This window comes from Salvelinus sp. IW2-2015, linkage group LG20, assembly GCF_002910315.2.
Source record: "Salvelinus sp. IW2-2015 linkage group LG20, ASM291031v2, whole genome shotgun sequence".
Classification (NCBI taxonomy): domain Eukaryota; kingdom Metazoa; phylum Chordata; class Actinopteri; order Salmoniformes; family Salmonidae; genus Salvelinus; species Salvelinus sp. IW2-2015.
The window spans coordinates 27134872-27154508 of record NC_036860.1 but is presented as its reverse complement, the minus strand read 5'-3'; the positions used below and the strand labels follow the sequence as shown (position 1 = coordinate 27154508).

General features: G+C 41.7%; 1 protein-coding gene across 5 annotated transcripts in view; it reads left to right on the top strand.

Annotated features, from left to right (window-relative positions):
* LOC111981475 (CXADR-like membrane protein) overlaps positions 1-19637 on the top strand; it is a 143216-nt gene that overhangs the window by 106501 nt on the left and 17078 nt on the right. For all 5 annotated transcript variants that reach the window (XM_024012754.2, XM_024012753.2, XM_024012751.2 and 2 more), the window contains one exon: positions 17018-17175. In XM_024012754.2, the coding sequence (XP_023868522.1) occupies positions 17018-17175 (158 nt within the window). The remainder of the gene's footprint in view (positions 1-17017; positions 17176-19637) is intronic.

The following is a 19637-nucleotide window of genomic DNA, read 5'->3' as shown; positions in this document are numbered from 1 at the left end:
GGACATGGACTCAGTAATCAGGTGTTGGCGTAACGTCCCGCCGGTGATGTTTAGGAGGGCTCTAATTACCATAATCTAATTGGATAAGAAGATTTTTTACTTTTGTGGGAGACCAGCGGGAGGCTTAGCTTCACTCCATCATATCAAGGATCACATCTCAGATATCTTTGAAGATGGATTTCAAGGTTGCTGCTTGTCAGGCCTAATTATGCAGCTTTATTTCAACAAATTTTCTCTCTAGCTTTTCCTCGAGTTAGTGTGTGTTGGGGGATGTGTTGCGTGTGTGTTTGTGTATGTGTGTGTTTGTGGTGTGTGTGCGTGCGTGCGTGCTGGGAGTGAGCTATCCTATGAGCGGCCTGATGTTAACACCTGGACAATAAAGAGATTCTCCGGTACCTTTGTATACTTTTTAGCCGGTAGTTCTGAAAGTAGACCGTGTGAGCCAAAAGTAGCGCTCAAGACCCCTGAAAATTGTGCCGATATGTGCACCATGTCATTGCTCTCTCTCGCTCTGCTGTGTGTGCATCTTGCTAGCTGTCACTCAAATGGCCTTGGGGCTAAAGCTCATTGGCTGGAACTCGATTTGCTAAGAGGGCTAAAACATGACAAGAACACCAAGAATGTACATCTAACTAAGGTGTTTGGTGCAGTATTCCTCAACGCGTAAAGTGTCGTGTTATGTAAACTAAGTCGGTGGTGCTGGGCGGGTCTGTCTCAGTGTCTATGCTTTTGGAGAGAGAGCAATTACTACAGCTGTTCCCTCTATTTTACTGGGCAAATGGACAATGTCAGTTCAAAACTCAACCTTCATTTACCCGTTGGGATGCACAGATGTTCCAAACTCTGTTTTAGACAAGACTGACTTTATGACAAAAATGATCTTATTTATACTTTGTATTCAATTTTGACGCTAGAATAACTGTTTCTGACTCAAATCGATGCCACATAGGCCGTTTTCAAAGGGATCTGTTGCTTTTTAACCCTTTGATGTGTACCAACACACAGGTGTGATCATTCTACAGTGGTCCCCTGCGCTCAAACTGGTGTGATTAGAACGCTTATTTAGAACGGCCAGTTTCGATTGACGCAATAGTCGGTGTTTGAGCTGGTAACACTTTTTTTTTAACAGAAACATTTTGCACAAACACAATCCTTACAATGTTATGTCCTGAATGTGGCCAGTTTATTTTTGAATGCAATGTTCAGACATTCACAGAAGTGGCGACAGCATTACACCATCATCCAAACCGGGAAATGTAGGCTACATTCGTCATAGCGCTAACTGGGGAAAGATTGTAGTCTACATTCGTCATAGCGCTAACTGGGGAAAGATTGTAGGCTACATTCGTCATAGCGCTAACTGAGGAAAGATTGTAGGCTACATTCGTCATAGCGCTAACTGAGGAAAGATTGTAGGCTACATTCGTCATAGCGCTAACTGAGGAAAGATTGAGCTAACTGAGGAAAGATTGACCTAATTCTCAGCTGACAGAAACCATAATATGAATTAGCTAATAGAAATGACCCCTATGAAAAAAGATTGCAGTCAGAGTGCAGTACACTGCAGTATAACTGCAGTTAGAGTGTAGCATAACTGCAGTATGCTGCAAATACTGCATTCTAAATAACAGTTTTTTTTACTGCAGTAATTTTGCAGTGTAACTGCAGTTAGAGTGCAGTATGTTTCTTTTTTCTGGTCAACCAAAGATAAGAAGAGGAGACAAGATGAGTTTGGTCTGTTTGGTATGCATGAGGGTGTGTCGTCTACCATCATTCACTTCCCTTCATTCACTTCCGGAAGTTTACTCGAAAGATGAGTGAAACATCCCTCACCTCATTTTGTTATAACATGTTTGGTCTGACAGACGTTTACATGACCCCCATAATGCATTGGATAATGTCAACAAACATGGCGCCACACATAGCTGGCAAATAGCTTAGCATTAGCTCATCAAAAACAGTACAACCTTCAAAAAAGTGTGTGTCGTTTACAATCTATGCAAGAATCAGAATGCATGATTTGTCATCAGAACCTAAAAACATATGAATAAAACAGTAAATACATTGTGCTCTATACATACATACATACATACATACATACATACATGCATACATACGGTATGCTACAGTTGAAACGACAACACGATATACAGAAAACAAGGCACTACCTTTGATTGGAACGCACACATGTCCAAAGTTAATATTTGTAAGAAAAACAACAATGAAGGCAATGTGAGCGCCAGCCAGAAAATGTGCCGGAGGGAAAAGTTTGTGCTAGACTGCACAGATGTCTGCATACTTGATCAACACTGGGGAGGTGCTTGGATGTTCATGAAAGAGAGAAGTTTGTCCAGTTCAGTAAAGCATCAAACATAAATTGTCTGCAACAGTGAAATGGGCTACTTCTATGTGAATTAATGAGGAGGGGGAACACACCTCAGTTCAAAGTGTTGTTAGAAAATAAAACTTGTTAGAAAATAGTTTCTAATTGACAAGTTGAAATACAGCCTATAGATAATTAGCAGGCAGCGTGTGTCTTGGTTTGAGGGCAGGCTAACTGTCCTGTTGCGTAACAATCCCATTTTGGAACAATGAGCGCATTCTGACATCAAGCGCATAAAAAGACTCGCGCTGGGGCGACCGTTAAAGATATTTGGAACTCACGCATGAAAAGGTTAAAGGCAGTCGCTCTTTAATACACCACAACCAGACTACATATGGTCCTGAGAGACTTCAATGTACAGTGCCGTGAAAAAGTATTTTCCTCCTTTTTGATTTTCTCTATTTGTGCATATTTTTTATACTGAAAGTTATCGGAACTTTAACTAAAACCTAATATTAAATAAAGGGAACCAGAATGAACAAATAACACAGATGTCATACAAAAGTTAGATAACATCCAATGCCCCTGTATGAAAAGTATTTGCCACCTTACACTCAATAACCGGTGGTGCCACCTTTAGCCGCAATGACTGCAACCAAACACTTATTGTGGTTGTTGATCAGTCTCTAACATCGCTGCAGAGGAATTTTGTTCCACTCTTCCATGCAGAACTGCTTTAACTCTGCGACGTGATGGTTTTCGAGCATGAACTGCTCATTGCAGGTCCTGCCACAACATCTCAATCAGGTTTAGGTCTGTAAGTTTGACTAGGCCATTTCAAAACTTTAAATGTGTTGCTTTTCAGCCATTCTGATGTACTGTAGACTTGCTTGTGTGTTTTGAATCATTGTCTTGCTTCATGACCCAGCTGCGCTTCAGCTCATGGACAGATGGCCTGATATTCTCCTGTAGAATTCTCTGATACAGAGCATAATTTAATAATGGTAAGTCGTCCAGGTCCTGAGGCAGCAAAGCATCCCCAAACCATCACAATACCACCACCATGCTTGACCGTTGGTATGAGGTTCTTACTTTGGAATGCAGTGTTTGGTTTTCGCCAGAAATGACAGAACCCTGGCCTTGTCAGCAGTAGAAGCAAAGGATTGTGGGATAGCTTCTTCAAAGTGCTGCATGCAGTCACTGAGACAGACGCTTATATTTTTAACCAATAACAGTTTAAGCCCTGTCTAAGCTGGGGTGTCTACTAAGCTAAATGGAATTGTTTTAAGAAGGTCATACCAAGGATTATTTATCTGTTTGATTTAGAATTATAAGACCCCTTGAAGTATCCCCAAAACCTTTTTTGAAATTATTTGATGAAAAAGTATTTTTGGCCTTGCTATTAACCCATACAAACGCATTGAATAACACATTCACTACATGGAACAACAGATAGTCCCCCAAAAAACAAAAGGAAGTTTGTTCCAAAGTGTCTGTCCTATATCTGAGAGATACAGTGCCTTCGGAAAGTATTCAGCTTGGAATGTGCTGAGTGCAGGGAAAGCGATCACATGTGGCAGGCATTGGTAAGGGGAGAGAGCCATGGATTAGTGATGAAGGGGTCAGGTCACATTAAGGGAGAAAGAAAAGTTTATGGCCTGTATCACTTAGTTTCCTGCCTAGCTGTAAAGATACAATGTTTGTTCAGATGTGTAGGAGAAGACTCAGCCTAGGAGAAAGGGTTAAATATAAGTGCTTGTGTGAAAATGTTTTTGTCTAATGCAGCTGTGTTGTTCCTCTGGGAAGAATAAACTTGGTTTAAGCTTTCATAGTGTTTGTCGAGTTTTTACCTAACACCCTTTACTCAGTACTTTGTTGAAACACCTTTGGCAGCGATTACAGCGTCAAGTCTTCTTGGGTATGACGCTACAAGCTTGGCACCTCTGTATTTGGTGAGTTTCTCCAATTCTTCTGTGCAGATCCTCTCAAGCTTGGTCAGGTTGGATGTGGGGCGTTGCTACACAGATATTTTCAGGTCTCTCCAGAGATGGTCGTTCAGGGTTCAAGTCTGGGCTCTGGCTGGGCCACTCAAGGTAATTCAGAGACTTGTCCCGAAGCCAATCCTGCGCTCTGGAGCAGATTTTCATCAATGATTTCTCTGTACTTTGCTCAGTTCGTCTTATCCCTCGATCCTGACTAATCTCCCTGTCCCTGCAACTGAAAAACATCTCTACAGCATGATTCTGCCACCACCATGTTTCACTGTAAAGATGGTGCCAGGTTTCCTCCAGACATGGCGCTTGGCATTCAGGGCCAAAGAGTGCAATCTTAGTTGAATCAGAAAAGAGAATCTTGTTTCTCATGGTCTGAGAGTCTTTAGGTGCCCTTTGGCAACCTCCAAGCGGGCCGTCATGTGCTTTTTACTGAAGAGTGGCTTCCATCTGACCACTCGACCATGAAGGCCTGATTGGTGGAGTGCTGCAAAGATGGTTGTCCTTCTGGAAGGTTCTCCCATCTCCACAGAGGAACTCTAGAACTCTATCAGAGTGAGCATCGGGTTCTTGGTCACCTCCCTGACCAAGGCCTATCTCCTCCAATTGCTCAGTTTGGCCGGGCGGGCAGATCTAGGACGAGTCTTGGTGGTTCCAAACTTCTTATAATTTAAAAATGATGAAGGCCATTGTGTTCTTGGGGACCTTCAATGCTGCAGAATTCTTTTGGTACCCTTCCCCAGATCTATGCCTCGACACAATCCTGTCTCGGAGCTCTACAGATAATTCCTTCGACCTCATGGCTTGCTTTTTGCTCTGACATGCACTGTCAACTGTGGGACCTTATATAGACAGATGTGTGCCTTTCCAAATCATGTCCAATCAATTGAATTTACCAAAGCTGTACTCCAATAAAGTTGTAGAAACATCTCAAGGATGATCAGTAGAAATCGGATGCATCTGAGCTCAATTTCGAATCTCATAGTAAAATGTCTGCATACTTACGTAAATAAGGTTTTTGCAAAAATGTTTAAAAAACAGTTTTCTCTTTGTCATTATGGGGTATTGTGTGTAGAGCTTTTTTTTTTTCATCCATTTTAGAATAAGGCTGTAATGTAACAAAATGTGGGAAAAGTCAATGGGTCTGAATACTTTTTTGTTGTTGTATTTAACAACTTATTTTTGGCACTAAACAGACTCCATATATACCACCATTAACAATTTTCGCTAGTAAAGGGGGACCTTCAGACGAGTCTTGTGAGGCCTGTGGGTGTCCTAGAGCATAACACTCATAAGAGTCTCACCTTTCCACAAAGGGGTCATATTAGTATGTAGCCCAAACTGTTCGGATGATATAGATGATTTTGTTAAAATACTGATTTTCGGGATGTCTCATGTTCTGACAAACATCGCTCTAGCTCTGTCACCTTTCACCGCAGGTGCAGAAGTGCAATAAAAACTATGTTGATAACCTCATCTCAGCAGGCCAGATACTTCTGTAGAGGGCTAGCACCGTATATGGAATGGAGACAGCTGAGTAATTACAGGAGCACTTACAATAATTGACCATCTCGTAGATGAATGAGGTAACAGAAGGGGCAACCACAGCCATGATCTCCAAACAAAAAAGTTAAAAGTCTGACGATGGTGGATGTCATGTTTTGTATGTCACTTTAGTCTGTCAGTTCGTTTAACATCTCCTTGCCTTGATGTGAATTTTTACAAAACTCCAACAGATGAGTGTTGTGTTTGTGGAAGTTGAGCACAAAATGGGAATCATCCAGATGCTACTTCCCTCGCATCCACCTCTCTTCTCTCCTTTAGGCCTATTCACTTAGAGCTGGTGGCACAATCAAACATTTAGATTGTCTGCAAAAAAAGGAAACGACAGGAAAAAGGTCACATGCTTGACATGCTGTAATTTTATGTGACAAGCTAAAGTGCTTTGCCACATTATGCGCTGATCTTTCAATGTTTAAAGCTGTTCATTTCTTATTCGTCACTCTCCAAACTTCCCCCATGGCCCCTAAAAACTGTTAAAAATGGGCCTGAAGTTCATATCAAATCAAATGTTATTGGTCACATACACATGGTTAGCAGATGTTAATGCGAGTGTAGCGAAATGCTTGTGCTTCTAGTTCTGACAGTGCAGTAATATCTAACAAGTAATCTAACATTTCCCCAACAAGTACCTAATACACACAAATCTAAAAGGATGTAATAAGAATATGTATATATAAATATATGGATGAGCGATGTCCGAGTGGCATAGGCATGGTGCAATAGATGGTATAAGGTGCAGTATATAGATATGAGATGAGTAATGTAAGATATGTTAACATTTTTAAAGTGCCATTGTTTAAAGTAGTGATCCATTTATTAAAGTGGCCAGTGATATGGGTCTCTATGTAGGCAACAGCCTCTCTGAGTTAGTGATTCCTGTTTAGCCTTCAGGTGGCCTTGAGATAGAAACTGTTTTTCAGTCTCCCAGCTTTGATGCAAAATTCCAGAAAATAAATTGTCATGGCTTTAGAAGCTTCTGATAGGCTAATTGACATCATTTGAGTCAATTGGAGGTGTACCTGTGGATGTATTTCAAGGCCTACCTTCAAATTCAGTGCCTCTTAGCTTGACATCATGGGAAAAAGAAATCAGCCAAGACCTCAGAAAAGAATTGTAGACCTCCACAAGTCTGGTTCATCCTTGGGAGCAATTTCCAAATGCCTGAAGGTACCACGTTCATCTGTACAAACAATAGTACGCAAGTATAAACACCATGGGACCACGAAGGAGAAGCATTCTGTCTCTTAGAGATGAACGTACTTTGGTGCGAAAAGTGCAAATCAATCCCAGAATAACAGCAAAGAACCTTGTGAAGATGCTGGAGGAAACAGGTTCTATATCCACAGTAAAACAAGTCCTATATCGACATAACCTGAAAGGCCGCCCAGCAAGGAAGAAGCCACTGCTCCAAAACCGCCATAAAAAAGCCAGACTACGGTTTGCAACTGCGCATGGGGACAAAGATTGTACTTTTTGGAGAAATGTCCTCTGGTCTGATGAAATAAGAACTGGCCATAATGACCATCGTTATGTTTGGAGGAAAAAGGGGAAGCTTGCAAGCCGAAGAACACTGTGGGGGTGCTTTGCTGCAGGAGGGGCTGATGCACTTCACAAAATAGATGGCATCATGAGGCAGGAAAATTATGTGGATATATTGAAGCAACTTCTCAAGACATCAGTCAGGAAGTTTAAGCTTGGTCGCAAATGGGTCTTCCAAATGGACAATGCCCCAAGCATACTTCCAAAGTTGTGGCAAAATGGCTTAAGGACAACAAAGTCAAGGTATTGGAGTGGCCATCACAAAGCCCTGACTCAAACCTATAGAAAATGTGTGGGCAGAACTGAAAAAGCGTGTGCGAGCAAGGAGGCCTACAGACCTGACTCAGTTACACCAGCTCTGTCAGGAGGAATGGGCCAAAATGCACCCAATTTATTGTGGGAAGCTTGTGGAAGGCTACCTGAAACGTTTGACCCAAGTTAAACAATTTAAATGCGACGCTACCAAATACTAATTGAGTGTATGTAAACTTCTGACGCACTGGGAATGTGATGAAAGAAATAAAAGCTGAAATAAATCATTCTCTCTACTGTTATTCTGACATTTCACATTCTTAAAATAAAGTGGTGATCCTAACTGACCTAAGACAGGGAATTTTTACTAGGATTAAATGTTAGGAATTGTGAAAAACTGAGTTTAAATGTATTTGGCTGAGGTCTATGTAAACTTCCGACTTCAACTGTATCAGCGTGCAGCTCACACAGTCAGTTAGTCATCAGTCAGTTAGTCAACGTTCAACCCCTCATGTTTTGGGCCCACTGATGCATTCTGAGGATACTTCACCCCAAATGATGCGGCGAACATAAATAATAATTAAATCCGAGCTCACAGCCGGAAGTTACGCCCTTTCTCTCTTAGTTTTCTCTTTGATGTTGCTGTGTTTTCTTTGCTCAGATCTGAGCATTTCTCTGTGGAAGAGCATGGGAGCACGGGCGATGTGCTGACTCGGGTGTGCGGGCAGGCTAGTCAGACAGGCAGCGTGACTTTGGACAGTTTGAAGGGTACGGGGCTCGATGTGTCCCACTGGGTCCTATGTGCTCCTATAATAAGACTGGAGAGGAGGCTGTGGGGAGGAGGGAATTTACTGGAGCACGACTCCCCTTAGGGCATCTTCAGAGGAACCAGCTCCTGTATCTCTGTCTCTCTCTCTGTCTCTCTCTCTCTGATGCTCTGCTTTGAGCTCTCACTCAGTGAAGTGGCTTGTTAATAATCGCAGACACACACAAACACACACAAACTCCCATACACATGTGTGCACACACACGTAAACTGCACACACACACTCCTATTTTTTATATTAATTTTTTTACTGTCCTCATCCAGACTGGGAAACAATACTAACAGCCCAGGCCAGAACATCATAGACCATACGGATTAGAGGTCGACCGATTATGATTTTTCAACGCCGATACCAAAAAAGCCAATACCTATTAATCGGACGATTTTTATATACAGTATATATTTGTAATAATGACAATTATAACAATACTGAATGAACACTTTTATTTTAACTTAATATAATACATAAATAAAATGTATTTAGTCTCAAATAAATAATGAAACATGTTCAATTTGGTTTATGTTCCTTGCTCAGAACATGAGAATATATTAAAGCTGGTGGTTCCTTTTAACATGAGTCTTCAATATTCCCAGTTAAGAAGTTTTAGGTTGTAGTTATTATAGGAATCATAGGACTATTTCTTTCTATACCATTTGTATTTCATATACCTTTGACTATTGGGTGTTCTTATAGGCACTTTGGTATTGCCAGCATAATCTCGGGAGTTGATAGGCTTGAAGTCATAAACAGCGCAATGCTTGGAGCACAGCGAAGAGCTGCTGGCAAACACAGGAAAGTGCTGTTTGAATGAATGCTTACTAGTCTGTTGCTGCCTACCACCGCTGTCAGACTGCTCTATCAAATATCAAATCATAGACTTAATTATAATAAACCCACAGAAATATACGAGCCTTATGTCATTAATATGGTCAAATCCGGAAACTATCATTTCGAAAATAAACGTTTATTCTTTCAGTGAAATACGGAACCGTTCCGTATTTTATCGAATCGGTGGCATCCCTAAGTCTAAATATTACTGTTACATTGCACAACCTTCAATGTTATGTCATAATTATGTAAAAGTCTGGCAAATTAATTACGGTCTTTGTTAGTAAGAAATGGTCTTCACACAGTTCGCAACGAGCCAGGCGGCCCAAACTGCTGCATATACGCTGACTCTGAATGCACAGAACGCAAGAGAAGTGACACAATTTCCCTAGATAAAATAAATTCATGTTAGCAGGCAATATTAACTAAATATGCAGGTTTAAAAATATATATAATTGTGTATTGATTTTAAGAAATGTTTATGGTTAGGTGCACATTGGTGCAATGATGGTGCTTTTTCGCGAATGCGCTTGTTAAATCATCACCTGTTTGGCGAAGTAGGCTGTGATTCGATGATAAATTAACATGCACCGCATTGATTACATGCAACGCAGGACAAGCTAGATAAACTAGTAATATCATCAACCATGTGTAGTTAACTAGTGATTATGTTAAGATTGATTGTTTTTTATAAGATAAGTTTAATGCTAGCTAGCAACTTACCTTGGCTCCTTGCTGCACTTGAAGGTGGTCAGCCTGCCACCCAGTCTCCTCGTGGAGTGCAATGTAATCGGCCATAATCGGCGTCCAAAAATGAGGATTACCGATTGTTATGAAAACTTGAAATCAGCCCTATTTAATCGGCCATGCCAATTAATCGGTCAACCTCTAATACGGATGCTCACAGTCCAAAGGATGAACAATTTAACGTTTAGGCTTTTATCCATAGCCCCATGGTCATTTTACACTCTACACTGTCAGCATATGCATACTGTGCTCCTGCTGGTAAGTTTCTGGTAAGCTAAAATCTCCTCTTGGATCCTCTCTCGTCTATCTTTCCACTTTGCATCTCTTCTATGAAGTTGTAACCTGCTTAAAGGGTAGGAAGCATAAGTAAGAACACAGTGTGGTCAAAGACATAGTAACTTAGTTGTAGTCACGATCTGGTTACCTATAAGTACAAACATAGTCATGTTTTTGGGTTATTACATATTTATTAACTTACTTCCCGGATATCTTCTAAACTACCCACAATGCACTATTTCTCAACATCATATGGAGAATCTACTCTGTGCTACTGAGTTCGTATGCTTGCAACGTTAGCCACTAGCCGTGCTAGCATGTAATTACATTCCAGAAGTGTTAGCGGTGGTGAGATAAAATCCACTAATCACGAGGGAGTGTGATGTAAACAAGGAACAGAAGTGGCACGTGCAGCCATGCAGCATCCTAATGCTCTTCACGGATGTGTTATCTAGTGGGAACCCGTTTGCATGGCAGGCTCTAGTGCCTTCTTGCCGTGGGCTCAACACGAAAAATAAAATCAAACTTGCGTGCTCTAATCGTGCAGTACCTCATCTGTTCTCCTTTTTGTTTTGTCTTTTCGGCATGTTCTCTGTGAGTAGGCTAAACTTTGGTTTACTTGAATGTACCTGTAAGCTAGCCTAGGTGTTGATAGTAACAACAGCATTCTTCGGAATTCTGAAAATTTTTATGTAATAACTCAAAAAATATAAAAGTGAGGTGTAACTTTGCATATACTAATGCAAATCCATATGTTACATGTGGTTACATTTATGCTACCTATCCTTTAACCTTCTCTGTCATGTTTCTTTCTTCCACTGATGACCGTGTATCTGAATGACACTCAAGCCAGAAAACGTTCTGAGAATGTTTAAAGAACGTTATAAGGGAGTGTAATGTCATAGTATATTTCATTTAATCATTAAAAAAAATCTGTTCATGCCACTTAATTCAGAATAACAGTTATTCAGTTATTTCATGAATTTTCCCTTCTGCTTGACTTCCATGTGTTTCACTCTCTGAGATGACAGCCAGAGATGTGTTTTCTATCAATAGCCGTCAACCGTGGTATTCAGTCATATGAAAGGGAAGCCACAATTAATGAATTTACATCTTGAAAGAGATGTGCTTAACGCAGAAGAGCTCCAAAAAACACTATGAGCTCACATCTATGTTTACGTAAAACCGGCATCAGTTTGCCTTGCTTCTGCCATAACCCACAAACATTAGTATTATGTATGAACCACAGCCAACACCGGCCTCTTCTCCACAAAGCAATTAAGCATATAAATATATATATATATATAGAGAGAGAGAGAGAGACTTGCTGAGCTCTCAGGTCCTCCCCTGCCAACTCCTAACACGGCATCGGCAAGTGCAAATGTTACGGCTGTCACGTTGCTTGCTTAGTGAGTACCACTTCCCACCGATTTGGCTCATTCCTGGCTCGAACTCAGGACCTCTGCTTTGCAAACACACGTGACCCCCCCTCCGTGACAACGTTGTGAAGAAACCTATCTGTGGAGTAAGCTTCCGGTATGTTCTTAACTACACAAAGATCATTAGCTATGCGAAACACAGTGCTAAACCAGGAACGAGTGGGGAGTAGGGACTCAACACTTTTAGTGGCGGCCATCTTGTTATTATATTCAGGAAGTAGCTGTTGCCAGGTTGGCTAGAGAAATTACTTCTACTGGATATTGGACATTGACTTTCCACCATTTTCTAAAAGCAGGAGGCCAGTTAGCCCGTTAGCTACGGTCTTTATTGGGTACAGAGCCCTAGCCTGCCTAGACTTAGCATCTCTTTCAATGGCTTGTGAGCAAAGACATTACTTTCACAAAGGGGTCCTGTTCTCACCTGCTTGTCACCCCCCGAGCTTCTGAGTGGCACTCAATTTAATCTAATTAGGCCCATATTGAGTAATCATTAGAAATTATCCTGTTGTCCTCTCTCCAGCTCCTTCTAATTACATACTGTATCTTAATTGCCACCATCATGTCATGTATGGGGGGGTAAGAGGGTTGGGCTAATCGGTTAGCGCTCTCTAATTAGCTTTTATGCTAGTGTCATGGAAGCCCTAGACTTGTTCAGCCATGTGGGTATATGAGGATATGTGAGAGTGGGCGATATGCAGAGGTGATATGGCTTTAGCGTTCCCGGTGTCACGGCACACAGCTTGATTGGCTGTTGTGTCAATCAAGGTGAATGTGTAGCACATCGGGATGTGTAGAACTCTCTCCATTGCCTGAAGTTTCCCCACTTGCGGCAGCGAATAGCTAGCTCTTCGCGTGGCGCAGACTGGTAAGATGCTTCAGGAGGGCGTTCCCGTGTGCTAACAAGGCAGAGGTCCTGGGTTTAAGCCTCAGTATGAGCCGAATCAGGAGACCGTGGCACTCGTTAAGCAAGCAGGCTGAACCATCCTTTACACATGGTGGGTATAAATCATTTATAGCATTAGCGGTGATCAGTGGATTATGTGGATCATTTTAAATAGAATGTGTGGTGTTGTGTGTGTGTGTGTGTGTGTGTGTGTGTGGTGTGTGTGTGTGTGTGTGTGTGTGTGTGTGTGTGTGTGTGTGTGTGTGTGTGTGTGTGTGTGTGTGTGTGTGTGTGTGTGTGTGTGTGTCACGCCCTGACCTTAGTTATCTATGTTTTCTTTATTATTTTGGTTGTCAGGGTGTGACGAGGGTGGGTATGCTTGTTTTGTATTGTCTAGGGTTTTTTGTAGTTCTAGGGGTGTTTGTAAGTCTAGCATATGTATGTCTATGGTGGCCTGAATTGGTTCCCAATCAGAGGCAGCTGTTTATCGTTGTCTCTGATTGGGATCATATTTAGTTGACGGGCGATTTGCTTTTGTGGGTTCTTATTCTATGTTTAGTTGCCTGTCTGCACTATCCATATTAGCTCCACGGTTCGTTTTTTTATTTTGTTCGTTTGTTCAGTGTTCGTTCTTTAAATAAAGTAGAATGTACGCTTACGACGCTGCGCCTTGGTCTCCTCCCTACGACGGCCGTGACAGTGTGTGTGTGTGTTGGACGTGTTTAACTATACTTAACTATACTCCATGCTCTCTCACCATTATACTTTAGTTGTTTTTCATCGGGTGTGTGTGTGTGTGTGTGTGTGTGTGTGTGTGTGTGTGTGTGTGTGTGTGTGTGTGTGTGTGTGTGTACGTGTTTAACTATACTTGTGGGGACCAGAAATCCACACAACAATCGTAAACGAACAAATGCTATTTCTAGGGCATTTAGGGTTAAGGTTACAATTAGGGTTAGTTTTAGGGTTAGGAGCTAGGGTTAGTTTTAGGGTTTTGTGTGTGTGTGTGTGTGTCTAATCATGGCATGGGGTTGTTCAATGACATACATATATTTGTTTAAATCGATCACTTGATGGTTTCATTTCAGTCAGACAAATAATCATGTTTTTTTGCAAAAAGCTATATTTCCACCTCAGAGGGAAAAAAAGTAGTACTGCTAGGTTTTACAGTCAAATGTAACAAATAACTACATTTTTAATAAAGAAATGTACAAAGATATGTGTGACATCAATACAGTAATATCAGATCTATATGTAAAACATTTACATTTTACCTTTTAGTCATTTAGCAGATGCTGTTATCCAGAGCGACTAACAATAAGCGCATTCATGTTAAGATAGCTAGAAGAGACAACCACATATCACAGTCAAATATATAGGATACAAACGTTCCATTCCAGCTAAACAATGGATATGTAGCATTTTGCAAAAAAAACACACATTTTCATACACATCTCAAATCTATGAATAAAAAAATCTGAGAACAGTAATATTTCACACACACATGAAATTACCCATAAGCAATCTTTTCTGATGAAAACACACAAACGGGAGACATTTGTGGACATAGTGTTTTGGAAATGAACTCTTAATTTATGAGCACACAGTGGCTGGATTTATAGACATGAATCAGCAATCATGAGTTTCCAGAATGTGTATCAATAAAGCAAACGTTTGAGCTGTGCTAGACATTTAGGCCTGCGCGTTTATAGCATCTTATTCAATACGACTGCAATTATATTTACCCAAGCATGAAATTATGGACTTTTGTCAACAACAACAACAACAAAACTCTCGACCAGGCGCTGTAAATGGTTGTTGATGGTTGTACAAAACATGAAGAATACCGGCTCTTTCCATGACAGACTGACCAGGTGATTGGTTTGTCAAGAACTGCAACGCCGCTGGGGGGTGCAACTCAATATTAGGAAAGTGTCTTAATGTTTTGTACAGTCATGTGACGTCAATATGAAATGTATAATACTAATCCCCATACTGAGCCTTGCTGTTTCGAAACTTGTGAAAATACTCCTTGCTCTCTCACCATTATAGATTAGTAATTTTTTTCATCATCAGTCTATGACTGACATTACACTGAATAATGCTCTAAATTCAAAATCCTTTATTGGCATGGCAAACAAATCATAAATAATTCTATCAAGTTCTCACACAGAACCTAATGAAAATAGAATTATTCTCTCAACACTAAAGCATCTCAAATACCGTATATTGCCTAATGTGCCACAGAGACAAATTGGCTGTTGACAGACAGTTTTTAGTGGTCTCACCTGTCTCCGAGTTGAAGTGATTTGCTTTATCTGCAATCAATTGGGATTGTCTGCATCCCAAATGACACCCTATTCCCTACATAGTGCACTACTTGTGACTAGTGCACTACATTGGTAATAGAATGCCATTTGGGACACAGCCAGAAGCTCAACAGAAAATCATCCGCTCAGGGACATTTCTGTTGTTCTTTCCTCATCGTTTTTTTTTCTGCCATCCATTGTGACGAGACTGATCTCAGTGTAAATCCCCCCTGATGCCATTTTAATGCCATCCTATCCATGCATTGTACAGTTAATCCAGACCAAGGTCCCAGATGTGTTGCATTGGCCATTAATCTCTCACTGGAATGAGTGCCTTGTAAACAGGCTTCAAAAATGTTTACAATGTATTTCAATGGAGAGATGTACACCTTAGTTGGATAGAGACATGCTGTGGGGTTGAGATAGATTTCATAAAGGAGAGGGCAGTGAAAAGAACATTGATCACATATTATGGAATATGCTTTTCTTGCAGAGGTGGTTCGCCCATCTATGCTTGTGTGAGGATTAACCTTGTTTGAGATTATCCTTCTTTGAGGAGTAACCTGTCTGAGACCTGAATACATGTGTGAGTAGCACCGCAGCTCATTTCTGGGCTTAAGCTCAGTGTGCTATTGTTATTATTGAGTTATGCAGGTTCGATTCCTGCATCAAAGCACAACAAAGCTAACCTCTCAACATGCTGTGTGTATGAGGTAGTGAAGTCCATTCTACTTTGGGTTCATTATTACCCCCAATACCCTGGTGTCTGTCTGTGTCTGTGTCTGTGTCTGTGTCTGTGTCTGTGTCTGTGTCTGTGCACCTGTGTGTGTGTACATGTACACTATATATACAAAAGTATTTTGACACTCCTTCAAGTTAATGGATTCGGCTATTTCAGCCACACCCGTTGCTAACAGGTGTATAAAATTGAGTACACAACCATGCAATTTCCAGAGACAAACATTGGCTGAAGAGCTCAGTGACTTTCAACGTGGCACCGTTATAGGATGCTACCTGTCCAACAAGTAAGTTAGTCAAATGTCTGCCCTGCTAGAGCTGCCCCGGTCAACTGTAAGTGCTAATATTGTGAAGTGGTAATGTCTAGGAGCAACAACGGCTTAGCTGCGAAGTGGTAGGCCACACAAGCTCACAGAACGGGACCACCGAGTGCTGAAGCGTGTAGCGCGTAAAAATCGTCTGTCCTCAGTTGCAACCCTCACTACCGAGTTCCAAACTGCCTCTGGAAGCAACGTCAGCACAATATCTGTTTGTCGGGAGCTTCATGAAATGGGTTTCCATGGCCGAGCAGCCGCACACAAACGTAAGATCACCATGTCCAAACCATCAGTCGATTGGAGTGGTGTAAAGCTCGCCGCCGTTGGACTCTGGATTAGTGGAAACGCGTTCTCTGGAGTGATTGATCACGCTTCACAATCTGGTTTTGGCGGATGCCAGGAGAACACTACCTACCCCAATGCACAGTACCAACTGTAAAGTTTGGTGGAAGAGGAATAATGGTATGGGGCTGTTTTTCCTGCTTCTGGCTAGGCCCCTTAGTTCCAGTGAAGGAAAATCTTAACGCTACAGAATACAATGACATTCTAGACAATTCTGTGCTTCCAACTTTGTAACAATTTGGGGAAGGCCCTTTCCTGTTTCAGCATGACAATGCCCCCATGCACAAAGCGAGAATTTGACTGACCTGCACAGAGCCCTGACCTCAACCCCATCAAACAACTTTGGGATGAATTGGAACGCCGACTGCGAGCCAGGCCTAGTCGCCCAACATTAGTGCCCGACCTCACTAATGCTCTTGTGGCTGAATGGAAGCAATTCCCAGCAGCAATGTTCCAACATATAGTAGAAAGCCTTCCCAGAAAAGTGGAAGCTGTTATAGCAGGAAAGCGGGGACCAACTCCATATTAATGCCCATGATTTTGGAATGTGATGTTTGACGAGCAGGTGTCCACATCTTTTTGGTCATGTGGTGTATGTACGTGTCTGTAATGTGTCACTAAGCTCATTTTCTCTCTGCCCACACAGTTCTGCTGGGTGTGTTGACGGTGTGTGCCCAGACAGAGATGAAGAGGGTTGTCGGGGACAATGCCACACTGCCCTGTCACCACCAGTTCTGGGCAGGCGACGCCCCCACGCTGGACATCGAGTGGCTCCTCCTCAAGCCCAGCTCCAAGCAGAGAGTGGTGAGAGTGGCTGACTTCACTGACGACTTGGGGTGCATCTCAATTAACTAAAGTGTCTTCCTCCCCTTGTGTCCTTTCCTCCATAAGTAGACATGCGAAAGAACATTCCTGGTTTCGGGAATCTATATTGCTGTCACCTACCCTGTGTTTTCAGATCAGTAGGAGAGGACACAAGGACAGAAAGCAACTCCATACTATTGAGATGTATCATAGAACCAGAGGAAATTATAGCATATATGTGTGTTCCTTTGTACAGGATAGAGAAAGAGAGAAGTATATGGGAGGAGGGAGCGTGAAGCGCTAGAGCAGTGGGCATTACTACCGCATGACATAAGATGACATAACATATGACTTCATGACATAAGATACAGTACGTCACTATCTCCAGTTCATTGAGGCCAATATTAGTCTATAGGGACCCCCTCTTCTCAATGACTAGGAGGACCCTCAAAGGACTGAATCAAACTCTCCTCCACTTCTCTCAACTTCGAAGATCTGCCTCTTTCAGCATGCAGGCTGTCTTGTTTTTGTCATTCTGGTTTCACTGAATCCATCTGCAGTTCTTTTTTATGACCGGGAATTGGCAGGTGGGCATAGTTTTCTTTCCATTTGGCCTCTGGTCAATCTAGCCTCCAAGGTACTGTCAGGCTCGTTAGACCAATACGTCCGCCTACTTTCTCCTTCCACTCTCTCCCTGCAGGTTAATAAAAGTGCTGCTACAGTTTGCCTTTGGGCGAATGATCGTTTACTAGGCTTGCGGTTTATCCGCGGAAATAAAATCTCATTCGCCCACTTTACAGGCTCTGCTTGGGTATCCATGGTGTTATGTAATACCTGCAATGGGGGTTATAAACTTTAAGTGCTGTAGGGGGAAAACATATGCGTTTGTTGATTTTTGAATTTCCGTACATGGTCAAATTATGAAATGAAGTCTTGATCCTTGCATGTGTTGATTTATAAACATCCCTACATAGTCAATTAATGAAGGAACGTTTTGTTTTGTCTTTGGGTCTTAGATAATGCTGTGGTAGACAGAGATTGTTCATGGGTATTTCTATTTACTAGGGTACCAAGAGGGGTAAAAGTAAGGCGGTAAAATAGTGGGGGTACGCCGTACCGGTAAAACGTGAGCCTATCACAATTAATAAAACATGCCCCAAAAAACTATAGGCTATTAGACCATTATTTAACATTACTCCGTGTCAACCGCATAAAAAATTTGCGAATTGACTGGAAACCAGGTGGTATACGCTCCAAATTGCTTTGTGGTTTGAGTAGAACATTTACATTTTGTCATTGTGGAAATGTGCTTCAACAAAGTACTGAGTAAAGGGTCTGAATACTTATATAAATGTGATATTTCAGTTTTCTAAAAACCTGTTTTTGCTTTGTCATTATGGGGTATTGTGTGTACATTTGAGGGGGAAAAACGATTAAATCAATTTTAGAAGAAAGCTGTAATGTAAAAAAGGGGCGTGGATCAGAAAAATAGTCCGTGTCTGGTATGACCACCATTTCCAGCGCGACATCTTCTTTGCATAGAGTTGATCAAGCTGTTTATTGTGGCCTGTGGAATGTTGTCCCACTGCTTTTCAATGTCTGTGCAAAGTTGCTGGAACACTCTGTCGTAATCATCGCTCCAGAGCAGCCCAAACATGCTTAATGGGCTGGTGGATGTCCTAGAACAACTGGGACATTTTCAGCTTCCAGGAATTGTGTACAGAGCCTTGCAACATGGGGCTGTGCATTATCATGCTGAAATATGACGTGATGGCGGCAGATGAATGGAACGACAATGGGCCTCAGGATCTCGTCACGGTATCTCTGTGCATTCAAATTGCCATCAATAAAATGCAATTGTGTTTGTTCATTTACCCGAAGCTTATGCCTACCCATAGCATAACCCCACCGCCACCATGGGGCACTCTGTTCACAACGTTGACATCAACAAACCGCTTGCCCACACGCCACCATACACGTGGTCTGCTATTGTGAGGCCAGTTGGATGCACTGCCAAATTCTCTAAAATGACCCTGTAGGTGGCTTATGGTAGAGAAATTAACATTAAATTATCTGGCAACAGCTCTAGTGGACATTCCCGCAGTCAGCATGCCAATTGCACTCTCCCTCAAAACTTGAGACCTCTGTGGCATTGTGTTGTGTGACAAAACTACACATTTTAGAGTGGCCTTTTATTGTCCCCAGCACAAGGTGCACCGTATAAGGATCATGCTGTTTAATCAGCTTCTTGATGTGCCACACCTGTCAGGTGGATGGATTATCTTGGCAAAGGAGAAATTTTCACTAACAGGGATGTAAAATAATTTCTGCACAACATTTGAGAGAGATAAGCTTTTTGTGCATATGGAATATTTCTGGGATCTTTTATTTCAGCTCATGACACATGGAACCAACACTTTGCATGTTGCGTTTATATTTTTGTTAAGTGTATATATATTTTT